At 41.3% G+C, this 27,372-nt stretch overlaps 1 protein-coding gene across 1 annotated transcript; it reads right to left on the minus strand.

The window, feature by feature from the left end:
* Positions 1–3,262: 3,262 nt before the first annotated feature.
* mmp14a (matrix metallopeptidase 14a (membrane-inserted)) lies at positions 3,263–25,252 on the minus strand. Its single transcript, XM_080451838.1, has 10 exons — positions 24,743–25,252; positions 10,370–10,518; positions 10,018–10,140; positions 8,908–9,215; positions 8,483–8,644; positions 7,967–8,106; positions 7,540–7,678; positions 7,203–7,353; positions 6,093–6,208; positions 3,263–5,626 (listed from the first exon to the last, which is right to left on the minus strand). The coding sequence occupies exons 1-10, from the start codon at positions 24,845–24,847 to the stop codon at positions 5,307–5,309; spliced, it is 1,713 nt and encodes a 570-aa protein (XP_080307964.1). The 5' UTR covers positions 24,848–25,252; the 3' UTR covers positions 3,263–5,306.
* Positions 25,253–27,372: the final 2,120 nt, after the last annotated feature.

Here is a 27,372-nt window from a genome sequence, read left to right on the forward strand (position 1 = left end):
CTTGTAAGAGCCATCTAAAGAGTGCACAGTACTGTATGTGGCTTAAGCTTGATTTATGATTAGAAAATAGCCTAAAAGCTCAGAACACACAAACAGTAATGTATTGCAAGCTTTTAGATTGGCTATTTTTGGCGCGCAACACTGGCACACAACTAAGTATAGATCAGGCTTAAGCGACTATAATTTCAATTAAACCAATAATTTGTCCAGTAGTTCAACCTCACCACATCTCTCAAAGACACACACACACACACACACACACACACACACACACACACACACACACACACACACACACACACACACACACACACACACACTCACAGCCCCTTGTTTATCTGACATCAGATTCTGGAGCAAATCTGGGTTACTGTAATGGAAATTTGACTTGGAATGTGACTGGGTATTTCGGTATGGGACAGATCCACAGACACAAATGCATATACGAGAGAGAGAGAGAGAGAGAGAGAGAGAGAGAGAGAGAGAGAGAGAGAGAGAGAGAGAGAGAGAGAGAGAGAGAGAGAGAGAGAGAGAGAGAGAGAGAGAGAGAGAGAGAGAGAGAGAGAGAGAGAGAGAGAGAGTGAGAGTGAGTTTGGCCACAGGTGAAGAGCGAATGAGCAGATGTGAAGAGAAAATAAAAAAGTAGAAGGAGAGATAGGATCAGTGGTGGACAGTAACGGAGTAAATGTACTTGAGTACTGTACTTGAGTACAGATTCTGAGGATCTGTACTTTACTTGAGTATTAGATTTTTTGATACGTATTACTCTTACTTTTTTCCAAGACAAATATTTTACTTTTACTCAAGTATATTTCTAGGAAGGCTATAAAGTACTGAGTACTTTTAAGCCCACTCCACATCCACAACAATGTTTCGCCATGCATGTTGCAAGGAGTTGAACATGCAACTACTTGCAACTACTTGCAACCATTAACCCCAATGGCAGTTGCAAGGAGTTGCGACTAGTTGCATTGGTGCGGTTTGGCTGTTTTTTCTTTCTTCCCTAAAATGCAATTGGCCTAACTTCTGCTCTCACACTAGCCGTGTTTCTGGCTTCCCCCTCCGCTCGCCTCTTTGTTACATCTTGTATGGGTAAAAGTATTTAGTCATTTCTATGTTTTTATAGGTGTTTCTGAAGGCTTTGTATAACGTCTACAAGCAAGCACATCAGTGCATGCAGTGCAGGTGGTTTCAGAGAGTTACAGTACTTCTCTGAAACAAGAGTTACAAGGTCCTATAAATTCATTGTGAAAACATTACAGCAATTCATTGATATCAAAATTAAGAAATGTACTTCTACTTTTACTTGTACTTTAAGTATTTTTCAAAGCATGTACTTTGGAATACTTAAGTATATTTAAAAACAATTACTTTTTTACTCTTACTTGAGTAACATTTTGACTGAGCTACTTTTACTTATAGTGGAGTAAATTTGACCAAGGAGTATCTGTACTCTTACTCAAGTACTGGGGTCGAGTACTTCGTCCACCTCTGGATAGGATGATGCAGACTCGACATCATCCTATCTCTCCATCTACTTTTTTATTTTCTTGATAATCATACGAAACAGCAAGCAAAATTAACAAAAGCCTGTGTGTATCTTGGTCTTGGTCTCCTTATTCATAGAACAGTTTGCTCAATCCATGTACAACTTTATAATAAGGCTTACAAAACTCACTCAAAGGGTAAGCTATATCCTCACTACAAAATAACTAAAATATACATTTATGAATGATACAAAAATAGATTACATTTATTTTTCATTTGTTCATCAGTGACCTGAATTGAAGTCTGTTTATCATTCACCACCCATACACCAAGAAGGCATGTGAAGAGTTAAAGGAAGTTGGGAGAAAATACAGAGACTATGGGGAGGAGGAGAATAGAAAGAAAGAGAGAAAACAGACCATAGATACTTGTGGTTGGAGGAGGAGTGGTTTGAATCAGAAGGCCTCATAAAAAAAAGAACAGTTTTGCAGCAGGCGAGGAAATAGGAGAGGGAGGGAAGCGTTTTGCAAAAGTGGGGGGAAAAAAAGGAAAAGGTTTCTGGTTAGAAATGTTGAGAAGGAAAAATCCCTGCATTTTTTTTTTACATCCCCTTTCATTTCTCTTAATTCTCTCATAGTTCATTCTTCATCTCTTTCTCTGTTAAACACCCACCCCCACACACACACACACACACACACACACACACACACACACACACACACACACACACACACACACACACACACACACACACACACACACACACACACACACACTCAAAACTCCTGCTGGGCCGGGCTGGAGAGCGCAGACGTTTCAAGAATTCCAGATGTAGTTAACAGAGCTCAGTTGGAGCACAATTCACAGAGGAACGTGACCATTTCATCAGTTTTTCCACCTCTCTGCTGGACACATGGCTGCTGGCAGCAGGTCCAAAACAGCTACAGTCCAACTGTACCCAACTGTCCCCTCCCCAAACACAGTCAAATCCAACATTTATACTCTGTTGTACAAGAAGCATAAATCTTAAAATAAATACATTTAGTAAAACTATTCAAAGTGTAAAAATGTACTCAAATGGACCCTTTTACTGTGTAGCTTGATACTCATATATACACTGTATATATACAGTATACTGTATATAAAATAAGTGTTAACCCATTTAGACCTGATGCCGATTCTAAATCCTGACCTACGTTTTCTGAAAAACTTCAACTTGCTATATACTGTATAGAGCAACAACTACACACAGAGGTGTTTCCAGCTTGAAATGTCCAGGATAGCTCTATATTCCAATAGAAATTATTGCTCAGTAACGGGTCTCCCTGTCTCTCCACCTCTTTTGTAAACAGAAAACAAATGTTCAGGTCGCGAAACCAATACATTTTTTACAGTGAAATTGGAAGTGATGAAACAAAAAATGGAAATGGAAAACTATACAATTGAATTTGATAAATGATCTTTGTGGGGTTCTCTCTCCTCTGACAGGATAACATGAGTTACTGAACAAACAATAAAGCAATGATTTAATAAAAAAACATGGAAATGGAAAACTATACAATTGAATTTGATAAATGATCTTTGTGGGGTTCTCTCTCCTCTGACAGGATAACATGAGTTACTGAACAAACAATAAAGCAATGATTTAATAAAAAAACATACATGTATATTCTTTTACTAAAACATATCAACACCTTTCAACATTGTTGTATTTTGGTGTGTGTGTAGTGTTCAGATGCTGTGGAAATTCTAAAGCACAGGAGCGAGTGCGTGACACATTGTAGAAAATACCTTTATTCCATTTTATCTGATGAAATACAAAAGTGAAAACAGAGAAAATATCTCATTCCCATTTATTGATACCATCATTATAAATATCATTACCATTATCATTGTTATAAAGTAAATCAATTCAGCTATGTTGTGATTTATTCCTGCAAGACAAAATGAACATTAAGCACCATCAGAATCATAGTTCATATAAATAGCATCGTTTGTCATTCTGCGCCAACCAATGGGAAAAAAAAACATCAAAGTGTTTCAGAACAAAGGGAAATGTCTCGAACTTGTCAAACCGTCTCTTTAACGGCGATCCAATCCACCACACACCCTGATTTATATTTAGTTGCGTGCCAGTGTCTCACAACGAAAACAGCCAATCTACAAGCTCATCTGCTATTTTCGGTGTGAGACTCTGATGCGCTACCAAGTATTAATCAAGCTTGAATGTAAACTGGGTTTCATTTCAGTCATTGTCACAGCATGCCTCTGTCCAGCAGGACTCCAAATGACAATGTACAACAACAAATAAGGTCAATATAACTTTACCAGGAGAACAATAATAACAATAACCATAGTTATAATAACAATAATAATTATTCATAGCATTGATAATAACAAAAAAACTGAACATTATTGTTTGAGACTGTACCGCAGGTAATAAAACATTTGAATAAGCAGCCCTGGCTTTCTTGGTTGATCGATAATGAATGCATTGGAGTTGTGTAAAAGATCTTCAACTTGTGAGCTCTTTATTCCCCCATCATCAGACTGTTTACACTGAAGGACCACTCTCCTTCCAAGTCTGTAAGATTTAGGATGCAGTTATGTAGTTGCACAGACATCAAGATGGAAAATACCTTTAGAAAATATACCATATTTGGTACCACAGAGGTCATCTTCATTATTTGACACGTTTAAGCTGGGGTGGAGGGTAGGAGGTGCTTTTCGATCACTGTGACTTCTCATTCAGCCCTGAATCAATCAATTAAAATTCTGCTGAGTGTGGACAAATTCACTCTATCCTCGCTCGAAAAGTACTTGCCATGGGAAGTTCCACCATGAATATTTGAAACAAGAGGCATTTGGTAAATGTACCTCTGTCTGTGCCAACACTGTGCGTAAGGGGTGTGTATTATATTCAACCCCATCCGATGCTCCACAAAGGAATAGTGCTTGAACACAGTTTATAGGACCACTGTCCAAGTACCTGTGAGAAGTGAACACTTATAAGGAAATAGGGGAAGGGAAACCTCTTAGTGGTAAAAGGGAGAAGGAGATATTGGAGATTTTCCATAGCTAAGGTACAAAGCCAATCTCCTATTGAGACAATGGGTTTCAGAGCAAAAGCCCATCTGGAAACAATCAATTTCAGCAAGAAAGTTATATCGAGACAATGGACTTCAGAGCGAAAACCCTCATAGGACATAATAATCTTCAGAGCAAATCTGTTACTCAGGCAGAGAAAACAAAATGAAACTTTATGGGAATGAAAATACATGTCAGGCAGCAGTTCAGCTGGAGTCGTCAAGTTAAGATAAAAGGAGGGGTGTTTTTTCTTTTTTTTAAATCTAGAAAGGGAAGAGAGCAGAGGAGGGACGGACCAAAAACAAGATTCTTAACAGATGGATGTCAAGTCACCCTGTGTCGACGCTGACAATTCTTTCCTGTCTGCATGTGAGCGGGTCTGTCTCTAATCTCAGAACACAGAGCAATTACATGTAACATGTTAACATACAAATACACATTTCCTGATTCAGCTTTTAGTCCAACTTTCCCTTCTGTGGCATAATATAAACCACCCATGCCCTGATTCGTCAACATCCTCCTTCTTCCATTCCCCGGTGCTTCTCTCGCTTTACTGGTTGTCAAATGTGGGCTCTTTTTCCAACCACACCCTCCTCCACCTTCATTCCATCCCCTCCCAGGCTTTCATCCACTTCATCCAGTGGCCTTTCTCTGTCTGTCTGTGTCTCTTTCTCTTTCTTGCTTTCTTTCTGTCCGTCTGCTGGCAGTCTGTCAGTCCCCTGCCATTGTGTCTACACCTTGTCCAGCAGAGATCTCTGGCAGTAGAGGAGGCGTCGAGGCGTACCGTACTTCCTGAAGAACAACAGGGCTCCCAGAGTGACGACCACGAGCACCAATAGGAGCAGGGGGATCACAACGGCCGCCGGGCCCGCACCGCCCTCTGATTCGTCGACCTCGATGATGATCACTTCCTCTTCCCGGCCCTTCTTGGGCTCCTCGCTGTCACAGCCCATCCAGTCGCTGAGCACTGACTTGGGGTAGCCGGCCTCTACCTTCATGTACTGGTTGTTGAACTTCCAGTACTTGTTGGCTTTGTAGAAGTAGGTGTAGGCTGGAGTGAAGGATAGAGACGGTGTTAATTATGTCACTTTTAAACAGCAGCCCAAACACAATGACATTGTATGCTAGTAAGACACAACAGAGAGCTACAGTGACGTCTTTATGTAGGCCGACCCGACATGGGTTTTTCATCACAGCTATCCAATGGATTTTTTGCATTGGGTTTTGAATAAAATATTATTAATAATAATAATAATACTCATAATAATACTCAAAATAATACTAATACTAAAAATAATCATTTCAATGAGTTAATCTCCACAAAACAACAACAACACTATTTACAATTTCTTCAACCACATAACAGCTTCACGATTGAAATATTAGAACTTATTTCAACCCTAAGCATTGGAAATCTGTCGAGAGAACCCGTTGGGAACTCACTGCCGGGTTTTAGACAAACTGCATAACAAAACATTTAGCAAATGCTCTGTTGGAAGATGGAGAAGAACACTTACATCCATCTTCACTCATGACGGCCGCTTTGATGTTGTCTGGTGCCCCGTTCCACGTGCTGATGGGCTTAGGATAGTCTTTGTCCACTGTACGAGTCTTCTCATTGAAACGGAAGTACCTGCAAGTACCAAAAAGAAGGATGTTTATTGACAAAAGCAAAGCATTTGAAGGGAAATACATTATATAGGCGTGATATCATGAAAAGAATGTGCATGGGCATAATGTTCCAGGGTGGATGAAGTTGCTCAATTTGAGATGGAATAAAGGATACAAAGGAAGGAATGTGACTCTTAAGACATTGGATGGGGGACACTATATTTACAGTATATCTTGCAGTAGATAAGCACGGAAAGAACAAGCTACGGCTAGGATAACTAGTAACCAATAAACAAAAGAGAGATACCATCAGTATGCATTGCAACAGGAATGCAAACCTGGCTCTCGTCAGCCATCTGAACATCTCATCAACCATCTACTACCATTCTTTGAGACTCACATACGGGTAACTGGGGCATGGCCTTGGCCAACTCCACCATTGTCTTGGAGGTGCACACAACAGGTATCAGCATTGCGTTTGTGAGACGGATCGTACACAGTGGTATATTTTTCTGTCCTAGCACAAGATTATGGTAGATTGTCATAGTGCAGGGACCTGCAACAACCACTATGTAATGGAAAATGAAGACAAGACATCTAAATATAAATTTTTCAAGTTCCTGAGCCATGAAAAGGAGCAGAATCCATGCAAGTCGCAAATTTGTTTGCAACTTTGCTTGTACCTCCAACAAACTCCACTTTGATGTCCTTGCCCTATTTGCACATACTAGAATGTGACGTCAATGTAGCTAAAAGAAATGTGAGCACAGATATTAAAATGGTTTACAAAAATGTATGTTTCCCCTGTAAATCTTAAATAGGAATCAGCCTAAACTGCATGAAACAGGATCAGACAGGTGAATAAAATACAAGAGAAAAAACAAACATCTGCTCTTTGTTCCAAGTCTAGTTTACCTGGACCACGTTGGCCAGGTTTGTGAACTCAGGTTTTGGTTAAATTAGTACTCCGGAGACTGAATATAAAGGAGTGTGTCATGGATAGACAATGGACTCACTTGTTGCCTCTGAAGAAGTAGGTCTGTCCTGTAGGGGTGTAGAAGAGAGCAGCATCCATCTTGTCTTTTGGTACACCTGTGCCCAGTTCCCTCAGGTTCTTGGGAGAATCCTTCTCTATAGTTGACTCAGTAAATGCCCAATACTTGTCACCTGGAGAGAGGAGAACAAGGGCAGCATTCGATAGTGGAAAGAGAGATGGAGAGGAGAAGAGAAGAGATCAGAGAGAGAGGAGAGAGACATTAAGTGGGGACCAGATGTTAATAGTAACATGCTACTTCCATCTCTTGCCAGCAATGATGTAATGATCCTAAATCTGGTTCCAATAGTACACCCTACCCTTGAAGAAGATAAACTTTCCATCATCCCTCTCATAGGCTGCATTGATGTTGGAAGGCAGACCTCTCCAGAAGTGACCAATGGGCATGGGGTATCCCGGGAGAACCTTGTTGTTGCGCACACGCCAAAGCCACTTGTCCTGTTAAAAACCAACACACACGCACACACACACACACACACACACACACACACACACACACACACACACACACACACACACACACACACACACACACACACACACACACACACACACACACACACACTCTGTCAGTTTGGAAAAACTAAATCCAACATCATCACCATTTATTCCAGAATGTAAAAGTGTTACTTAAGGAAAAGAAAGGATTTCTCATTTAAAATTTAAAACGTTGCGATATTCTTAATTTGATGTTACAGTGAGCTGTGTGTGGAGATCATTGCTTACCTTGAAGACGAACATCTCCCCTCTGAGGATAGCAATGGTATCGAAATGTCCCTCACAGATGTCTGGGCCATGCTCGGGCCTGTCTGGGACATAGGGCTTGGTGGGCCTTGGGGGAGGTGGAGGGGCTCCCGACTTGGTCCCTGTGGGAGACATTGAGGGAAGGGATAGGATGAGACCCATGAGACACATTTCTCATAACACAGAACCACAAGGCGTATTTCAAAATGTGTCGCTGCTATGCTGAGTTTGTCAGTGTCATGTGGGTTTGGGATAAAACAACAACACTGTGTATCAGTACAATGAAAGTAACAACATGTGGGATTCTGCGTGCGGTTTAGCTGAGCACGGGCCGTGTTGGGGAGAGTACGGCTTAGATATACGAATGGCATTCCAGAGGCACGGCCACAACGGCACACACACACACCACTGTTTGCCGTGGTGAAGGAACGTGCCAGCAGACATTCAGAGGTTGTTCGCCAAAATAACATTCTACAATCATCTCAGAGAATGACCCACCGTAGATGGCCTGGATGCCTCTACGGTCGTCCTCTGGGAGCTGGAAGTTTTCAGTGTCCATCCACTGGTAGAAAGGGGCCATGATGGCTGAGGGGTTGTTGGAGTGCTCCAGACCCAAGGCATGGCCCAGTTCATGTACAGCAACCAGGAACACGTCATTACCTAAAGAAAGAGAGCGAGAAAGAAATACAGATAGACATGGAGACAGTCAGAGAGGGCAGGAGGAAATTGCAGCGCATTAGAGGCAACCTAAACCTGCAAACCAATGTCTAGACACATTGCACGGCTAACGGTATGATTACAACAATTACAGACTTCAAACAACGCAGTGAAAACACTCACACGCCTTTGCTTCCTCATCTGAGAGCCCGTAATACTTTCATCCCCCCCCCCCCCGACACTCCCCCATCTGTCCATTTTCTTACCCCCCTGGTCGACTGGTCCAGTGGTCCAGGGTTCGGCGAGGTCAAAATGCGTGTCGCCCCCTATGCCATTGCCGGGGAAGTACGCGTGAGCCAGAAAACCACCCTCGCCATCAAACGGTGTGCTATCGCCGTGGAAGCCCTCTGCGAAGGAGAGCATGATGTCGGCGAACTTGTCCACCTTGTCCCTGATGTGGCTGTAGGGTATCTCTCTGAAGGTGAGAGGAATCATGACCTCCCATACGCTGAAGGCCTTGCGGATGGCTTCGAACGTGCCACGCTCCCCGACCTTGGGCGAGTAGTTCTGTATGCTGTTGCAGAGAGTGGAGAGAATTAGAATTAAAGCCAAGGAGGCAAGGATTTAAAGTTTTGACCAGATAGTGTGTCGACCACATAATTGCAACGTTCCTGGTTCGATTGTGGCTGGTTGCATGTCTTTCCCCCTCCCTGCCCTTCCTCTCTTCCTGCAGCCCGATTTATACTTTGTCGTATGACAGTGTCGTGCAACGAGAATAGCCGACAAGCTCGCAGCTTCTAGCTTCTAGGTCTGCCATGTACGGTGTGCAACACCATCATACGACACAGCATAAATTAGGCATATCTTCCCTCTAAATAAAGCATGGGCTGCTTAAAAAATAAGATTAAAAAAGGAAGAAAGCTGGTTATCTAAGCTTGGAATCCATGTACTGTAAATCCAAGGGGTTTTACGGTGTGGTGCTTAAGGGGGCGAGCCATCTAGAAGATCATTTGACAGTTTTTAGAATCCGTCAACATCAAGCATGTTTTTTTTGTGAATTTACAATGCCAGTCCAGGCTTTGACCAGCCTGGACCCGCTGGAGGCTACTCTGTATGTATGTCCTCAGCACCATATCATCATCAATATGACAAGACATAGTCATATTGATGATGTCATAACATCATGATGTTGTTGTTCACAAACAGCCCACATAGTAACTTGCTATCCATTATAGCTACAGATTGTTATTAGACCCCATCTTGTTTTGCATTTTCAGATAAAAGGGACGATTTACTGACACTGTCTTATAATACAATAATTCTGATTAATTTGAGGAACTCATAATGGTGATGATGTACTGAGGGTGTGTTCTGACCTGAAGGTGACCTCGCTCTTGTCCCACTTCAGACCTTGGATGGCGTAACGTTTCCTCCTCAGATTGCTCTTCAGCTCCGCGCCAAACTTATCTGGCACGCCACACCGCGGCCGACTCATCGCCCTGGAAACAGCAAAAGACAGTTGTCAACTACAGCATATGCAAATGTATTTTCACATATAGTGTGTGTTCACTCAATGGTCCAAAATGTAGGACTATTGTCTTTGGCTGTCTTAATTATTTATTCAGCTTTGGCGTGCCTGATGTCTGCTCCTCGTTTTCCTCACTTAAAAAAACGTGAGTTTTTTTGTTCGAACCCTTTACCCACTGGAAAAGCATGGGCTTTACTCACTCTATTGTGTTGGCATCTACGGAACCTGTGACTGTAAGGCCATAGAACCTCTGCATAGCTGATATCGCCGCAGAAATGGATTTGGGAGAGCGGATGGCCTGGGCACGAACATCACCAGGAGACAGGTAGCCAAACTTCTGTAACCATGTCTGGATAAAGGAGAGAGAGACAGAGAGAAGAGCAGAAAGATCAGACCTTTTCATTTAGAGATTGGCGAGTTAGAGGCCATTTTGAGGCCATGATCATCCAGTTAGTCTGTGCTGACTGCACACCTGTATTTCTGCACCAGACAAATAATCTAACTACAGATTACATTATGTAAACAAAAACACATCCACAGCAGAGCAGTGTTTCCTGCTATCATTTGACCGGGGCTGGTGTGTTTACACTCCCAAGAGGTTCACTGACACAGAATCAAAACATGTCCTTGGCTTCAGGGGAGTGTTTTCCTGACATGATCTAAATCACTGTTTGCCAAACAGTGGGTCGGGACCCATGTTTGGGTCGCGAATACATTTTTATGGGTCGAGAGTAAATATACCTATTTTTTTGTTTCCTACATACATTCTTTTATAAAAGATTTCAAAAGATTTCAAAACGTTTACACAAAAAAATCTCCCAACTTATTTCAAAAGTATTTCATGAATAAAATGAAAAAATCTAATAATTTCCATAAATCATTTTAAAAAAAAGATTGCGAGATGTAGCTCTGCTATTTTCACTAGCTTGGGTTCTGGGCAAACGTCTAATTTCTCTTTTGGGTCTTGAGCGAAAAAGTTTTGGAACCACTGACCACTGATCTCCCAACAACATTATCTTCACTCAAGGATTCTGCATTCAACACTGCAGTTGAGACCAGTATGACACTCACGTCCAGATTGAACAGTAGGCCTATATTATCTAAAGATAATCACACTGTAAAAATATACTCTATGGAATGTGCTTAACTGTAGGAATGTATTTGCTCATACACAGGCATGCAAACAGCCCGAGGGGAAAAAGGTGACAACATGTTGTTGTCAGGTGTCACACAATTGCCCTATTTGGGTTCAAAAAGGTGACTGTAGCTGAAAAGTGACACTTTTGCATGTCTGCATACATGTAAATTGCTGTAAATTACACTGTATGGTATATATATTTATGAATTGCACAAGCATGTAGGCTACATTCACTGGCTAAAATTACAGATACTCCCTTCCCGTTAGACCCTGAAGTTTGCCTCTTAGGCAATCTCACTACTATCAGTGCAAATCTAAGAAAACACGAAATTAAATGTATAGAGGTGGCACTTGGAGTTGCTAGGAAATGTATTGCAATAACATGGAAGTGTGACTCCCCCCCTCCTCATTGCGAGATGGTTCTCAGAAATGAATAGTTGTGTTCCTCTTGAGAAGATGACTTATCTTCTGAGAAATGGTTTTGACACATTTTTGAAGATTTGGCAACCTTATTTGGATTGTATGGAAACGTTGTCCCTACCTGTATCAGAGATGTTATAGGTTGGTATCTACAGTTATCTCAGTCTAGATCTATTATTTATTGAAGCTACAGTACTTAATGTATATACAGTAGATTTGTTTCTTCTTGTTGTTCCTTTTCTCTTCTTTTTTGTACCTTGTATCGTTTTCTTTTTGATTGTTATGTTTTATCTGTGCTGTCCTTTATGTATGTGGGTTTGTAAGTGGGGAGGGGGGAGAGATGTCGGGGGGGGGGGGGGGGGGGGGGGGGGGGGTGTATGTGTACTTTGTTTTGTGAAAAAGGAAAAAGAAGATATTCGAAAAAAAGCAAAGAAAAAAAAAGCATGTAGGCTACATTACATTTTCCAAAGCAACCTCCTCCAAGGGGCTTCAAATCAACAGAGGTATAATAGCGGCATTTTCTACCATAAAACATGAAACTACCGTGACACAGTAGTCCAGGCATTTACGCAAGTCAACAACCAGGCAATTAGATATATTAATCATCATACTGTAAATAATGTAAGCATAGAGTAATACAAGTGTTAAACATTCTTAACTTCTCAAATAAATAATTGCATATTGGATCTGTAGCGTCACACCTTTTATCATAATGACCCCAGACCAATTTTTTTAAATTTTAATTTAAATAAATAAAAGATATACAATTCCCAATATACAACTAAAATAACAAAAACAAGATTGGTGGAACCGGCTACATCTCATCTAATTAATGGGCTCTTTATGGAGCACTTGAAGTTAATAATAGAGCTAATCGACTTAAGGCACTGTACTGTAAGTAAACAGACACACACCCGTTTTTATACACTTCAGCAAAACGAGTCCTTTGACTCCTTTCCCATATACCTTTGAACTCAGGCAGATGTTGGACAATGATGCACCATAAAACCTCCACCATGATTTAGTACCAATTAAGTCCAATCATCCCTGGAACAGGAATTTATAACATACGGGCATTCACCCATCAATAAAACATTCTGATGATACAGTGTCCCTGGCTATCATGGTAGAGGTTATATGGTGCATCATTGTCTTTCCCTTTTACTTTCTACCCTTATCTTTTACGGTCTGCTCATAACGTGTCGCATCCGCGACACATTGCGAGCTTGTAGGTCGGCTATTTCAGGCGTGCAACGCCACCGTGTGACGGAGCATAAACTAGGCAAGTGTTTCCCCCAGTGTTCTCTGGAAGGCATGTCAGCAACAACATAGTGACCAACTGAGAAGTGTTAGTTAATGGTTCACCATACTGGTGAGTCAACAGAATAAGGGGCTAGGCTACTTGTGTGAACCTGTGTGTTTGTCAGGAATCAGGATGCGAGAATGTGGGAGTATGACGGTTTACTTACAGTACAGTGCTTGTTTAAACATGTCTCTGACTCTGTCTCTGATACTGTATGTGACGGGGAGAGAATATGGTCAAAAGAAACAAAGACAAATATGTTTGTGTGTGCATTTGTGGGAACTCAGCAGTTTGTGCTTGCACAACCAATGCCAAGTTGACTAAACAACAAAACCGAAATAGTTTGGAAAACCAAAAGCATATTAATCCCGAGCTGGATCCCTGAACGGGCATGTCAGGCCTTGGCCCAGTGGCCCAAAGGTCACGGGGACCCTCTAGAAGATTGGGCTAAACTGATACCCACTGTTCCAGAGCCCATTCTATGAACAGACAAAGTAGGCAAGTACCTGGAGCCCCCAGAGACCACGAGGGCTCATTCAAGATGGTCAGAAGGGACTTTTTGTCCCAACTCCCAACACTCTCAAGAATTGCCTCTGCACACAGAAGGCTAAATATTTATTTTTGCTGTACTTTCTGGTTGCCCTGGGCCATCCGTATCCTGTATAACAATTGATCGTTGTTGCATATGGCCAATGCATTCTCACACCCATTGCGTCAAACGGGTGGACAGATTTGACCATGCAGCACACGTCTGATGTGACGGGACTTCCCGTCATATTGCATATTGATGAGGATGTGATGATTAACGATTCTACTGCCTATCGTTATGCAACTTCAATGGTGCTGAGTCGGCAGAAGCTTACTTCGCACCACTTGGCATGTCCACTTGATCGCTTTGTTTGTTTAAAAAAAAAATTGCAATTAGCAGTTGTGAGTGAGAACGGCACTTCTGCATTCAGTGTGGGCTGGGAGCGTTGAAAAATGACAGGGGATCGCATGGTCAGATGTGGCACCAACTTGTCACCATAGTATGATTTGACAGTGCGAATGTTGTGGATGGCAGGTCACTACAGTAACACCTGATGTACGTAATAGTCTCAGGCTACCTTGGGTCATCATTATCTACTGTTACTGAGTTCCTATACTGCCTGATGGTTGAAGACCCCCTGTCCCTTTTGCACTGTACACGGAGAGAAGGTCCTTTATGGCTGTGTGTGTTTTGTGTTATCCCATAAGCCATAACTATTGGCAGTTTTAACAACTATTTCCTTGCCAATGTCTATTACCATGTTATGCCTTTGGCTGCTACAATCTAAACTACTGGATCTCATTAATGGAAATATGAAAGTTATGTAAACTTTCTTTACAATTTAAAAAGTGGATAAAGTTTAGGTGGTGGGTTTCATCCCAGCTGATGAATGAAAAACCTGTTCCAGAAACCTTTTCTGGTTTCTGCAGCATGAAAATGGGCTATACTGTATTTTTGTCACATGAATAAAACAATGACCTGTAGGCCTTCTTAATAAGTGATACATTTAAATTGATATGTTATTGTAATAATGCATTAAAAAGGTATTATGACATGTATTGTGCACCGGTGATCGCCTTTTGCGCTAATTGAGAAAGGTTAGCTATGGATTCCAAACTACAGAACAGAAAAAAAGATGATTGAGTGCAGGAGTGGACTGGAAACAAATCAGCCGTGGAAATTCTATTGCAGTGGCCCTCATATTTATTATTGTTTTAAAATAATAAAGTAGTGAAAGTACATCAACCAACTGATCAGACAGTCTATCAAATAGATACAAACTAAAGGGCCCCAACATGATAGTCTACTCTACACTGTAGACCAGCTGTAGTAGACTCTACAGGGCCGTGTACATGATGGAGGGCAGGGGATCAAGAAAAAAGGGCACTCACCAACACACATTATTCCCACTCTGCCCATTCTGCTGTCATCCATAATCACATTTCAAATGTTCTATTCTCATAAATATGCACAAATATGTCTCATATAACTGTCTTATTTGATTTCTAAAGAGGGTCTATTGAAATTTGAGGATTTGAGCACCACACAATCATCTGGGCTTCCTGCAGTTTGAGGCAAAGAACATGATAAGGTTCCTCTTTGCTTGGCCGCTGGTGATGAGCATAGAACATTTGTGGCCAATCTTCATACAGAGACATAGTTGGGAAAAAAAGATGAACTGGTGTGGACATCCAACCCAAATGGGTTCAGGTGATGTCAATAGGATGGAATTACTTTATTCCTGTGATAACTAGTATCAATATGAGGGGGGTCACTCCACATTGTGTGAGTTTTGGTAGCAGAAAAAAAACGAACAAACAATAATAACAGGTCGGGGGCCCCTGAGGCAGTCTCAGGTCCAGGGGCCCATGGACTCAGGATCTAGCCCTGATTAAACCTCATCTTTGAACTGTTACATTACATTGTAGCAATGCTATATACGTATAAAAACGTATAAACGTATAAACCCAGTACACTCCCACACTTATGCTAGGCGAATAAATAAAAAAACACGCTTGACTTTGTTGTGGGGTCATAAGGAGAGATGAGAGAGAAGCTGAATGCCCCCCAAAAAAAAAACTGCTGGATCTCAAAGCACTGACTGATGTCATTTCAGTCACGGTGACCCAGAACGCCTGTCTATGCTGCCATCGCAAAAGACAACTGGAGGTGGTAAGTGGACTTACTTTAAACAACATCTGCCTTACTGAATGTTCAATTTTGATATCTCTCTCTTGCCCGCTCTTTGTAATATTAGAGGAGTCAAACAGGGAACCTCCAGTTCAAGCGGTCTTCCATGTCCACCAAAGGCATCAGAAGCTGATCTTTCCCTTTGAAATGGGAGACTAGCCCGGTTTCTCCACTGCTTCGTGCTGGTGACCTTAAGATGGACTGTCGGAAACAGAGACGCAGCCATTTACTTTTGCTTGGAGAGCTGCCCTTACATCTGCATTCAAGGTGGAAACACATCTTTTTCCCCTACTATCCGACTGATGGAGTTCTGCTTGCTGCAGACGCAAACCCTACATGAATGTGTTTCCATATTTGTGTATCTGTGAACCGTACTCAGACACTGGGTGTCTCCATTTCCCCCCTTTTTTTAAACCACAAATTAAGTCAGTGGAATTACCCAGAATTCCTGCGTTAGAATCCTCTAAACCTCAGAGATGTCAGTCTTGTTCCAGGGTTATCGTTCTCCTTTTTTTCTCATTATTCAACCCCATTCAAAGACGACATGCAAGAGTGCAAAGAAAAGGAGAAGAGGTAATGAAGGAATGGAGTGTATGCGAGAAAAGGTGTGGGGGGGGGGGGGGGGGGGTGGAAGCTAGTAACTGTACAGTAATACCAGGTCATAGTACCTGGGAACACATAGCCCCTGTCTAGTAATGCAAGGTCATAGTACCTGTCCTGGGTACACACAGCCACTGTAGAGTAATGGTCAGAGTACCTGGGTAGGTACACACAGCCACTGTAGAGTAATGGTCTGAGTACCTGGGTAGGTACACACAGTGACTGTACAGTAATGGCCATAGTACCTGGAGGTACACATAGCCACTGCAGACAGGAGCTGTGTTTAGGCAGAGAAAGAGGCTCATTTATGCAGCGAGTTGACCTGTAACTCAATCCTGCTTTCTCCTTCACTACAAACACTCCACTGGCCACATTTGCTCATCTACTTCATTTTACTGGCCTCCTGCTGCCTCTGTCTGCACAGTTAAATCCTCCATGTCAATATAACTTTGAGAACGTAAAAAATGGACCCAATCCATATCTACATTCTCAGAGTTGATTTAATACTTTTACTCTCTACGTCTCTCTGTTTCTACCTGTCTCGCTCCTTCTTGCTCTCTCCTTTTCTCCCTCCTCCGCCTGTTCTTGTTCCCACCACCCCTCCTTCCCTTCCCATCCATCCCACCGTCTGACTGCAGCCTTGTGTGCGCTCGCTGTGGCTCCGGTGCGGTGACGCGTCTGCCTCTATAAAAACACTCTCCGCTCCGCTGGATGAAAAGTTTCCCCTCCTCTGCCGTCAGGCCCCCTCGCTTTTCCCTGCCGCTCCTACCAAGTTATCCCTCCCCCGCCACCGTTCGGACGCCAGGTATCCCAACATGCACTGCTCCCCCTGGAACCCCCCGGCAGCCACAGTCAAAGGTTCTATTTATCGTGTCTTGTACATGGCCGGTATTGTTGGCCTCGGGGTAGCTAGGTAGCTTAGCTGCAGAGCTCTGTGTGGTCAACGGACTGGCTGGACCCACGAGGCGGCTGCTGTTTTAGTAAACAGACCCCTGGGTCTGTGCAGTGTGTGGACTGACGTGTGGTCTAATGGTATAATGCACAGACGTACAGACGGGGCCAGCGTCATGCAAATGTGCTGGAAAAGGTCAGTTCAGTGAAGTTGTGCACGTGGGTACACTGTATGTATGTGTTGCAGAGGATGATCACTTAAAGCCTCATTTCAACGACCTTGTCCTTCACTGATTTTGAAAATTAGGCTTTAGACTGAGGAGGTAGGACTACAATCACAGTGACCTTGTTATCTTAATTCAGGGGCCAACGACTATGCTCCCTGAAAGGGTTGGGATTGTGGTTGGGGTTAGGGTTAGGGTAGGGGTTGAGGTAACAATGGGCTGAGGGAATATAGGGCTGATGGACCAGGTAGGATATACGCTTCCTATTTAACTGGTAATTGTATAGGGAAGGGAGTACAATTTAATACAGGTATTATACAGTACTACATACGATACAGTACTCTTTTATTAGGTTAATAAAAGAGTTGTGTGTACTGTAAAAGAGCTTGGCAATTCCAATATGCTACTGAATATGAAGACCGCTTGCAGTCTCCATTGTCGACAGAACAAGCATACATCTATAAACGTCAGGACAGCGGAGAGGGATGCCGTCCAGATACAAATCTCGCACATTGTTTCTCAACACTATAGGTCTTCAGTCCTATGTTGAAGCAGAGAGGACGAGAGGATGTTGACCCAGCACTCACACTGACAGTGACTTGTCACTAGCTGTCACTTGCAGCCAGCTTGTGGGCCTTGCTAATGTAGCTTTGAGGAACTGTGCTGCTAAAAGAATAATGGCTGCTTCTCTGGAAACAATTTCACAATTTGTCAACGTCACAATCCAACAAAAACTGTTTCTGAACAGTTTAGACAATAAATAGGCCATGCAGTTGCTCAGTACTGATTAATTTCATATTTACAACAGCTAGATTAAAAGTTTATTAACAGTATCCGAGAGCTTCTTCCATACAGGGAAGTCATTTGAACTAGCCCCTGCTAGTTCAACATATTGTGAACAGAGGGACTATCCATGCTTCAGCTGACGGACATCGCAAAACTGGTGCCTCTCAGAAATGGGATGAGTGATCTGAACAAAAACAAATTGGCAATTTATTAATGGTGCAAAAAAAACTAATACTTTGAAGACAGGTGTCTTTATCAGAGTCCTTTTTAGCATGACCGTGTGCTTCAGAAGAACTCATTTATTTTTGTGTCGAAACAGTTTCTGTGATCATGTGATCATTTGATATCACATAACGTTAACGTTTTCGTTGAGCGACTTTTTATGCTGTCATATTGTCCTGCATTTGACTTACAGCACTGTAACCTCCCAACTAGTTTAAGGAAACATTTCAGCCGTCTAATTGGATGCCGATCGACTATGTCACCGCTCATTTCATTTGCATGAAGTTTGAACTTTTCTCAACTTTTTGTCGCCAAATGTTGCTGTTCTGTCAACAGGCAACCTGCCACGTGATGTCACTCAGCGTAGCCCACGCGACCATTGGCAATACCAGCTGCTTTGTCGCTTGTTGTCCTTTGTCTGTCACTTTGTGTGACCACAGAGTAACACAAAGATGTGACATTGTACCGTGCCATGTCAAAGGGAAAACCAGATGCTGCTGTCATTGTTTAGTTACATATGTATGTACTGTCTAGTCAGTCTCTCGTGACAATAAGCTAGACACAAATATACTATTAAAAAAATCCACAATCCGCAAGTTCCTGTTACTGTTGTAAACACAAAAAACTCCCAAGTCCAATAATACCCACTGTGGTGAGAAGAGAAGATGACATTATTTCCAGAGGAAATAACTCAGTCACTGAAACAGCGTGCTGTTTAAGGTGACTGTCTAGTATTTGTTACTGATGGTAGTTCTGAGCATCTGTTCACACAAATGAAGTATGTAATTGCTTGACGAAGAACTGATCAGTCATTCCCATCGAGTGGCGCGGTTGTACGGCAAAGTATAAATGAGGCTTTAGTAAACAAAAAAGACAGTGTTCAGAATGACCATATCCAGAAATGTTGCCAAGTGTCAAACAAAGGCGAGGATGGACATACTGTATATGGCTTTCAAGCAGGCTGCTGGAACAATCCACAGCATTTTAATAGTGAATCTGGTTTTCTTTAGCCAAAGAAATAAACTGGATAATATTTTCCACGTCTTGCCTCTTAAAACACTCGCAAATAATGAAAGAGTTGGGGAAGAAAAGAGCAGATAGGAACTTAAGAAGTCAAGGACGGGAGAATGGATAAAGGATTCCAAGCATGGAGAGCAAAGAGAGGTAAAGACATTAGAAGGTGGAGAAGTGGTAAACGAGAGGGGATAGAAGCATGACTGAATTTAAATTTGAGGGAGACAGACTGACTCAGTTGTTCCCTTTGGCTTGTGCCAACGGAAAAAACAGAGAATCCTGGTCGTGAGTGACTGAATCTCACATTGCCTTCGTTTCTTTGACCCAGTTAGACTTCACACCATGCACGACACTGTAAATGACTTACATCTCAATACCTAATAATCGATCAACAGGTTCAACGATGATGCAATCGCTGCACTGTATTTACTGGCCTTACAACGTTGCTAGATGATATACCCAAACTATTTGCAGCAAGATATTTTCAGGGTCTTGCAGTAATGTATTTACAGTGGCAATTGGCCACTGCAGCAGACTAGGACACAGGATTTGTGTCCTAGTCACAAAATCCTGTGTGGTGTGACATGCGGTGCACTTGAGGTGCACACCAAATACTGTAAGTAAACATGTATTTCGCTGCAGCATTACAGGGCCATGTAGAGAGCTCCAGTATTTGGAATGTCAACATGACAATACAGAAAGTAACTAAATATGTTACGCTATTAAATAAAGTCTTAATGTTACATACATTTCTGTATATTTAAAATTGGTGGCCATAATCAACATGGCTGCATTTACCCTTTAAATAATACACAATTGGCACTTCACAATGATAGTCATTCCACCATCTTCAAAATAATAAGTGTTTGTGACCTTGGTGATATTTTCAGTATGCTGCTTATGGCCTTAAGCACAGATTTGGGATCAGTTCTATTGCCTCTCTTTTTTGCTTTTCTTAATTCAAATTCAAACAAACAAGGACAACTTTTAGAGGTCTGCATAGTTGAGCCGTGTGGCTCATTGCCTTGACCTTTGACCACCAATTTGCACCATATGTCAGATACTGAGCTAGAGATCTAATACATTAACTTTCATGGCCTTGTGGTTTGATGATGATGATACAGTGTATTAAGATACTACGGACAGAGTGACACATATGACACATACACACATTGATTAACCAGCCCTATATGTAGTTTGACAAACAAAAATAGCCAATCTACAAGCTCCCATGTCATGGTGCGAAACGCAGTGAGCTTGTAAATCTGCGCATATAAATAAATATATCCATAATGATGCCCAAAATAAGGCTGCCAGGTTGAAAGTGGTTAAAATTGTTTAGAAATCGCTTTGCGGCTCAACTAATAAGGTGTGAGACCAAAAATACTGAGCTTGTAAATGTTGGTCAGAGTGGAGTTAAGAATGCAAACAACCTGTTCAATAGGCCAGGTCTCAAGACGCTGGGCGGAAACATTTCCTCTTTGTTGACCTCTCTGTGGAGTATAGATAAGCATGCTATCTGTAGTGTCTGTCCACTGAAGTCCACCGGTTTCCCATTGAGGTTGAGTCCAGCTGATTGTTTGGACATTTCAAAGTGACAGCTGGTAATCAACAGAGCAGCATGCACCGGAGCTTGAACAAAGATTTTCAGCACACTTTGATGCTACAACCACAACCATTCCTGTCAAGATATACTGAAGTGAATCCATATGGGGTTTGACCCTATGACCCCGCACTGTGATCACGAGACATGAGACTCCAGATGTGCAACTCTTTCTAGGGAAAAATATTACTTTTGAAGCCCAATTCATACTTTGTCATACGACGGCTTTAAGCTCACAAGTCACAACGCACTCGCATCACAGATACGACTTGTTGTATAGCTTATAGATCTGCTAGTCCACGTCGCCGTCGTACGACAAAGTATAAATTAGGCATTAGCCAGATCCTGTCTCAGACCCACTTGTTTTCATTGCTGCCCACTTCCTTCACAACCAGCCATTTTGTAGACTATGCAAAAATTGTGAGTCAAAACAGATGTTGAACATTGGAAATGTAAAGTGTTGCAGTTACTAGTTTGTCTTAAAAGGCAGAGTGACATTTTTGTAGAATTTGAAAATTCTTTATGCCCCCATTAGTGGGGCTTGTCTACTGAATTGCCAAAACAGTTTAAGTGGTCTTATTTTTGTCAAAGTGAAGTTTTACATTTCATTTTTTTATTTACTTTCAGATATGTCTGTGTAAAGAGACAGGAAACCAATTAAGGGGAGAGAGAGAGGAGCTATATGCGAGACAAGATGGGGATTGAATTCGAACCTGGGTCCTCATGTGCTTCTTGTCCTTGTGAGTGAGTGAGGAGTCCTCACTCACTCACAAGGACAAGAAGCATATGGTCTGTCTGAGCCACCAGTCATCCCAGACAGGGATCTTCAGAAATGTTGTAACACAGTGGATAAGATAAACCACGTAATTCCTTTAATTTCAGTTCCTCATTCTGGATTCCGCTTCCTCATTTCTCAAGACGGAACACTACGTCTTGAGTCTTTAGCTGGAGGATCTGAGCCCTAATAATACATTTACATCACTCAGTTTCACAGATTCTATCTGTCTCCCTCTCTTTCATTCCTCCCTCCATCCACTCCCATGTCTGTGCTGAGACTGCTCGCTCACACACTTTCCCCGGGAAGCCGCCATTCTTTTACAGTTTAGTCTACTTTTCCCACAGACACACAAGCAAATCATTGCGTTGATCATAGGTTTCACATACAACGCTCAGGTGATGTAATCCAGAACCCATAATTATTGGTAATCCCCTCACTGCGTCGTGGCTGGCCACTACGTCTGGGGCCTGTTATGCCAGCACCGTTTAGCATGGGCTCACTTGTCCACAAATGTGTACATAATGACACAAGTCTTCATGAGCCCTCCACCTAATCTGATCAGGTACTGTATATATATGTCGTATACTGTATATGTCATACTCTGCTTCAGCATGTGAACAAACAGCCTTTTTGCAGTTGCGTTCTTGGTGTATTATTAGAGCTCAGCTGCCTACTGTTATAACATAGTAGCGAAAAGTGATGCTGTACATTTTATGCCACGGCATCAACACAGCTGCAAATAGACGTGTTTTTATTTTCTTCTTTTTGCATTTTGTTTACAGCCATCCATCACTCTGCAAGTCTTTTCCTCAGAGAGGCCTGCCTCTGTGGCCTCTTAAGTTGTCTACCCCTCTCTCTCTCTCTCTCTCTCTCTCTCTCTCTCTCTCTCTCTCTCTCGGTTCTGAGTTGAGTGATAGACCATGTCTGGCCTGACTCAGGCGCCAGCTGTTTGTGGTCACTGACTAAGGTCCCTCATGCATCCTGTCTAACATGAACTACAGAACTGAACCTTCATATGGTGAATAGCAGCACCACTGAGGCAACATTGCACTGTACTTTTTCCATCATAGCTATGATGGGACACTTTCTTCAGTGAACACAGAGGACTTTTTTTCACAGAGGACAAGCTCCCTTGGTCAATTCCGTGGCAACCAGTTATCAGAGACGCAATCCTGACCCATGGATAAAAACACCTTTCAACTGGAGTCAACACTATTACAGTGCAACTGGACGTGCCCTAACACTGCCTTAACAGTATAGATTAACATCGGACACCCATCATTTGTCCACGCCACGGTCATTATGACCTTCAGTTATTACTGATGTTATCGGCTGGAATGTGTGGAGATTTTTTATCACCTACCAGAACAATGGTAAACATAAAGTAGGGTGAGATGCAGACACCTAATCATTTTAAGAGCTGCATGGACACACTGGTGGTAAAGCATGTTGTTTAGGTAGAGGCTCGATGGTAGTTTAGTGCATTGGTTCTCAAAGTGGGGTCCGGGGACCCCCAGGGGTTCATATAGCGTCACAATAATTTTAACCACTTTAACCATATTTTATACTTTGTCTATTCAAAAATAGCAGATCTACAAGCTCGGGTGCCGTGCTATGACCTTGTAGATCTGCAATTTAAAAAAAAAAAAATTAGATGGACGTCCGCAGCCAAATACATATCATTTTTGGGGGTCCTTGACATGAAAAAGTTTGAAAACCACTGGTTTAGTGTCTCCGGGCCTGAGCCTCACAGCCTGTGTCGCCTGTGGCCCACACTAGTCTGCCAGATGGGGCCTTCATGTCCAGTTTGCTGCAATGCAAGACAGCTTCCTCCCTCCTCGACCCAGTTTACTGTCTGTCTGCAGCAGATGAAAACCATTAAGCTATTCTCCCTCCCCTCTAAACCCCACCACCCCCATTTTCTCAGAACAAAGCAGCTCAGCTCAGCTGAGTTTTAAAAACTTTGCGCTGCCCCCCACTCCCTCTTTGCGTCCCCAGGCCAAAAGGTTTACAATGGTTGTAATACAATCAGTGCATTTTTTCTGTGGCTTCAGTGCCATCTCATGTTACAGTTTGCATTCAGATTGGTCTTGTTTCGTTTCTTGATGCTGTTGAAAAACACAAGGTTATGACAGACACAATAACAACAACACCAGTCCAGTTGGCAAATCATGAGACTACCCTGTAAAGGATTATAGTTTTATAATCTTTCAAGAAGAAAATGCATATTATCTCTAAACACATCACCATCACACATGTCTTTGCTTAAATCCAACATACAGTGGGCTATTTCTCGACCTCAAGTGTATGTATACATCACATGGCCCAGTGATGAAAAAAGTACTGCATTTTTTTACTTAAGTAAAAGTATCAATACTGCAATGTAGAAATACTCTGTTACAAGTAAAAGTCCGGAATTAAAAATGTACTTGAGTAAAAGTACAAAAGGTATAAAAATGTACTTAATGTACCAAAAGTATATAAAGCACTCATTATGCAGAATGTCCCCATTTCACAAGTTTTCAAATGTATACACATCTTTTGAAAATAGCAGATCTACAAGCTGTAGAAGGGTAATGTATGTTTTGTAATAATAATCAAAATATACAAAGTAACTAGTACGTTTTCAAATAATTGTAGTGGAGTAAATGTACAATATTTGCCTCTGAGGTGTAGTTGAGTAGAAGTAAAAGTACTGAAAACTGGAAATACTCCAGTAAAGTAAAAATACCTCAAAATTGTACTTAAAGTACAGTACTTGAGTAAATGTACTTAGTTACTTTACACCACTGCATATAGGCCTACCACAAGCAGCTATAACTTAACCATGAATTGGCTTATCAAATTCAGTTTAAACTTTAGGTGATACACATACCTCGGCTTTTAATACGTCTTCGGTTATTGCAGAAGAAGTAATCCCAAAGTAGAGACTGCACGCCAGCGTGAGCAACTGGATCACCTTCTCAAGCCGGGGCAGCATTGTTGGTGATATCTGCACTAATTTACCCAAAACTAATACTTTATGGTCCTTAAGGTCCGTATGGGGACACCATCGGTTGAAAACCAGATGTTTGGCGTTATTCCGTGTAGTTAGTCTCTACGGAATATATAATAATAATATAAATATATGCCAAAAACCCTGTGCTGCGCATGGACACCTTTTAATTGCACACAGGTCAGTTCTTTAGCTCACGAAAAAAAAAATCCTTTGGAGAATAAGTTACTTAAATCAGTGCCAAACGTCGAAAATCCAAGTAAAGAAACTTTCTTCCCCGATGTCAAAACAACGCCATAGTTGTGTTTCCTTTGTCTCCCTTCAAGTAGTTGTTCAAATTCTTTACTCTGTTGATAGAGAGCAATCTGAGTCTGCAGCATGTGGACGTGGTCAGAGAAAGAGAGAGAGAGAGAGAGAGAGAGAGAGAGAGAGAGAGAGAGAGAGAGAGAGAGAGAGAGAGAGAGAGACCCCCCCTCCCAACCCCCAGATGTGACGCCATATCAAATAGTCTTGATCGTATATTTTACTATCATTTGTAAAATGTCCTTATAGCTTGGACGAAAGGCGCTGGAAATAAAATGTTTATTATCATTATTATTATTATTATTATTATTATTATTATTATTATTATTATTATTATTTTTTTTTTTATTGTTGTTGTTGTCTTTGTCTTTGTTGTTGTTGTTTTTGTTACTGCAATCTGGGAACACAAATTAGTTTAAGGTTGTAGGATTTTCCTTTCATTAAACTGTTTATTTCATTTTGTATTCTATTTTATTTTGTCTGGCTAAGTAAGATACTGTTTGTTTGTGGAAAACTGGATGTGGAAGTCTCTGTTGTATGGAGATGAAACGAGGTGTCTCTGTCTAAACCATTTTACTGTCTATGGTCTAAACTTGTGTTTTGATTTGTAATTTTTGTCCCACTGCTTTCTGTTTTGTTTTTGTTTTTGGAGACTAAAGGGGGGGGGTATAGAATATATGTTTTATGTGCTCTTTTTGTATGCTATGTACATGTTTATAACATAAAAACTGTTAAATAAAGTTGTTACAAATAAGAAAATATTAGGTTGTAGGTACTGGATGACACAGATTTGTCCATTTTACATTTTAATTGCTTTTCTGTCACTGTGACCTAAAAAACATAAATGAGACACCTGTGCGAAACACGTTTTGTATAGAAAATAATTTGAGAAATTTGTGTGGATTACACATGCAGTGGTGGAAAAAGTACTTTTTTTTTTTCTTAAAGTAAAAGTATCAATACTGCAATGTAGAAATACTCTGAGACTGATACAAGTGAAAGTCCGGAATTCAAAATGTACTTATTTTATTAAGTTTTAAATCTTTGAAAATAGCCGATCTACAGTATAAGCTCACAATGCGTTGCAGCGCGAAGCATTGAGAGCTTGTAGATTGGCTAGCCGAGCTTGCAGATCGGCTATTTTCAAATGGCCGAATTGTATATAGGGCTGAAGTGGGTCATGTATGTTTTGTAATAACAATAAAAATCTACAAAGTAACTAGTAGTTTTCAAATAGTTGAAGTTGAGTAAAAGTATAATATTTGCCTCTGAGATGTAGTGGAGTAGAAGTAAAAGTACTGAAAATTGGAAATACTCCAGTAAAGTAAAGATACCTCAAATTACAGTACTTGAGTAAATGCACTGAGGTACGTTACACCACTGGTGTATTACATTATTGATTAGATTATTATCACTGGGGCCAGGGGCCTATTGATAGACATTTTGCGCTGTAGTTGTCGACAGCTTGATGGGTCGACTGATACTGACATCTAGTGGTCATTTTCCACTCATTATTATTATTATTATTTTAATAACAATGTAATCCACACATTTTTAGTATTTATAAAAACCTGGTAAACCTGGAGTTACTAAAGCACTTTAATATGTAGAAGAAAATGTTAGATGTATTTATTTATCAATGAAGAGGTAAATAGATGTGTCTGATGTGGCCCCGTCCCCTGCTAAACAACACGGAAGTTGCAATGAACTCTTGTCAACAGGGTTGCCAAGTCCGCTTATTATAAGTGACTTTGGAAAGACTATATATAAGCGACTTTGGGCTTCTTTTTCTGTTAAATTGCTTGTAAATATTGGTAGTTGCTGGTTGCGTTTTTTTTGGGTTTGTTTGTAAAATCTAGTTGCTTATTTGGGCTTGTTTCCTAATGTTGTTAATGTTGGTTCTCAAACATTTTCAATCAACGACCCGCAAATTAATAAGTATTTGTCCCCATCTTAAAATATTTTATGCCAGGGATAGACCCGGGCCTCACACAAAATTTGTGTTCAAATGTTTAAAAAATATTTCAAATTTTCACTTTTTCCCCAAGATTTTTTTTTAGAAAATAGCAGATCTACAATCTCGCGACGCATTGTGAGCTTGTAGATCTGCTCTTTTCAAATAGCCGATGTTTAAAGTGCTCAAATCGCTTCTTTTGACTTGTTAGACCTGGTTGCTTATTTCTCTCTCAAAACGTGGCAACACTGCA

This window comes from Gymnoscopelus braueri (assembly GCF_963280865.1).
Source record: "Gymnoscopelus braueri genome assembly, chromosome: 15".
NCBI classification, from domain to species: Eukaryota; Metazoa; Chordata; class Actinopteri; order Myctophiformes; family Myctophidae; genus Gymnoscopelus; species Gymnoscopelus braueri.

Coding starts and splice junctions, on each gene's coding strand:
- mmp14a (XM_080451838.1), bottom strand. CDS start 24,847: ATGCTGCCCCGGCTTGAGAAGGTGATCCAGTTGCTCACGCTGGCGTGC. Junction 8,645..8,907: donor TGGACCAGTCGACCAGGGGG/GTAAGAAAATGG, acceptor CTCTTTCTTTAG/GTAATGACGTGTTCCTGGTT. Junction 7,354..7,539: donor AAAGTTTATCTTCTTCAAGG/GTAGGGTGTACT, acceptor TCCTCTCTCCAG/GTGACAAGTATTGGGCATTT.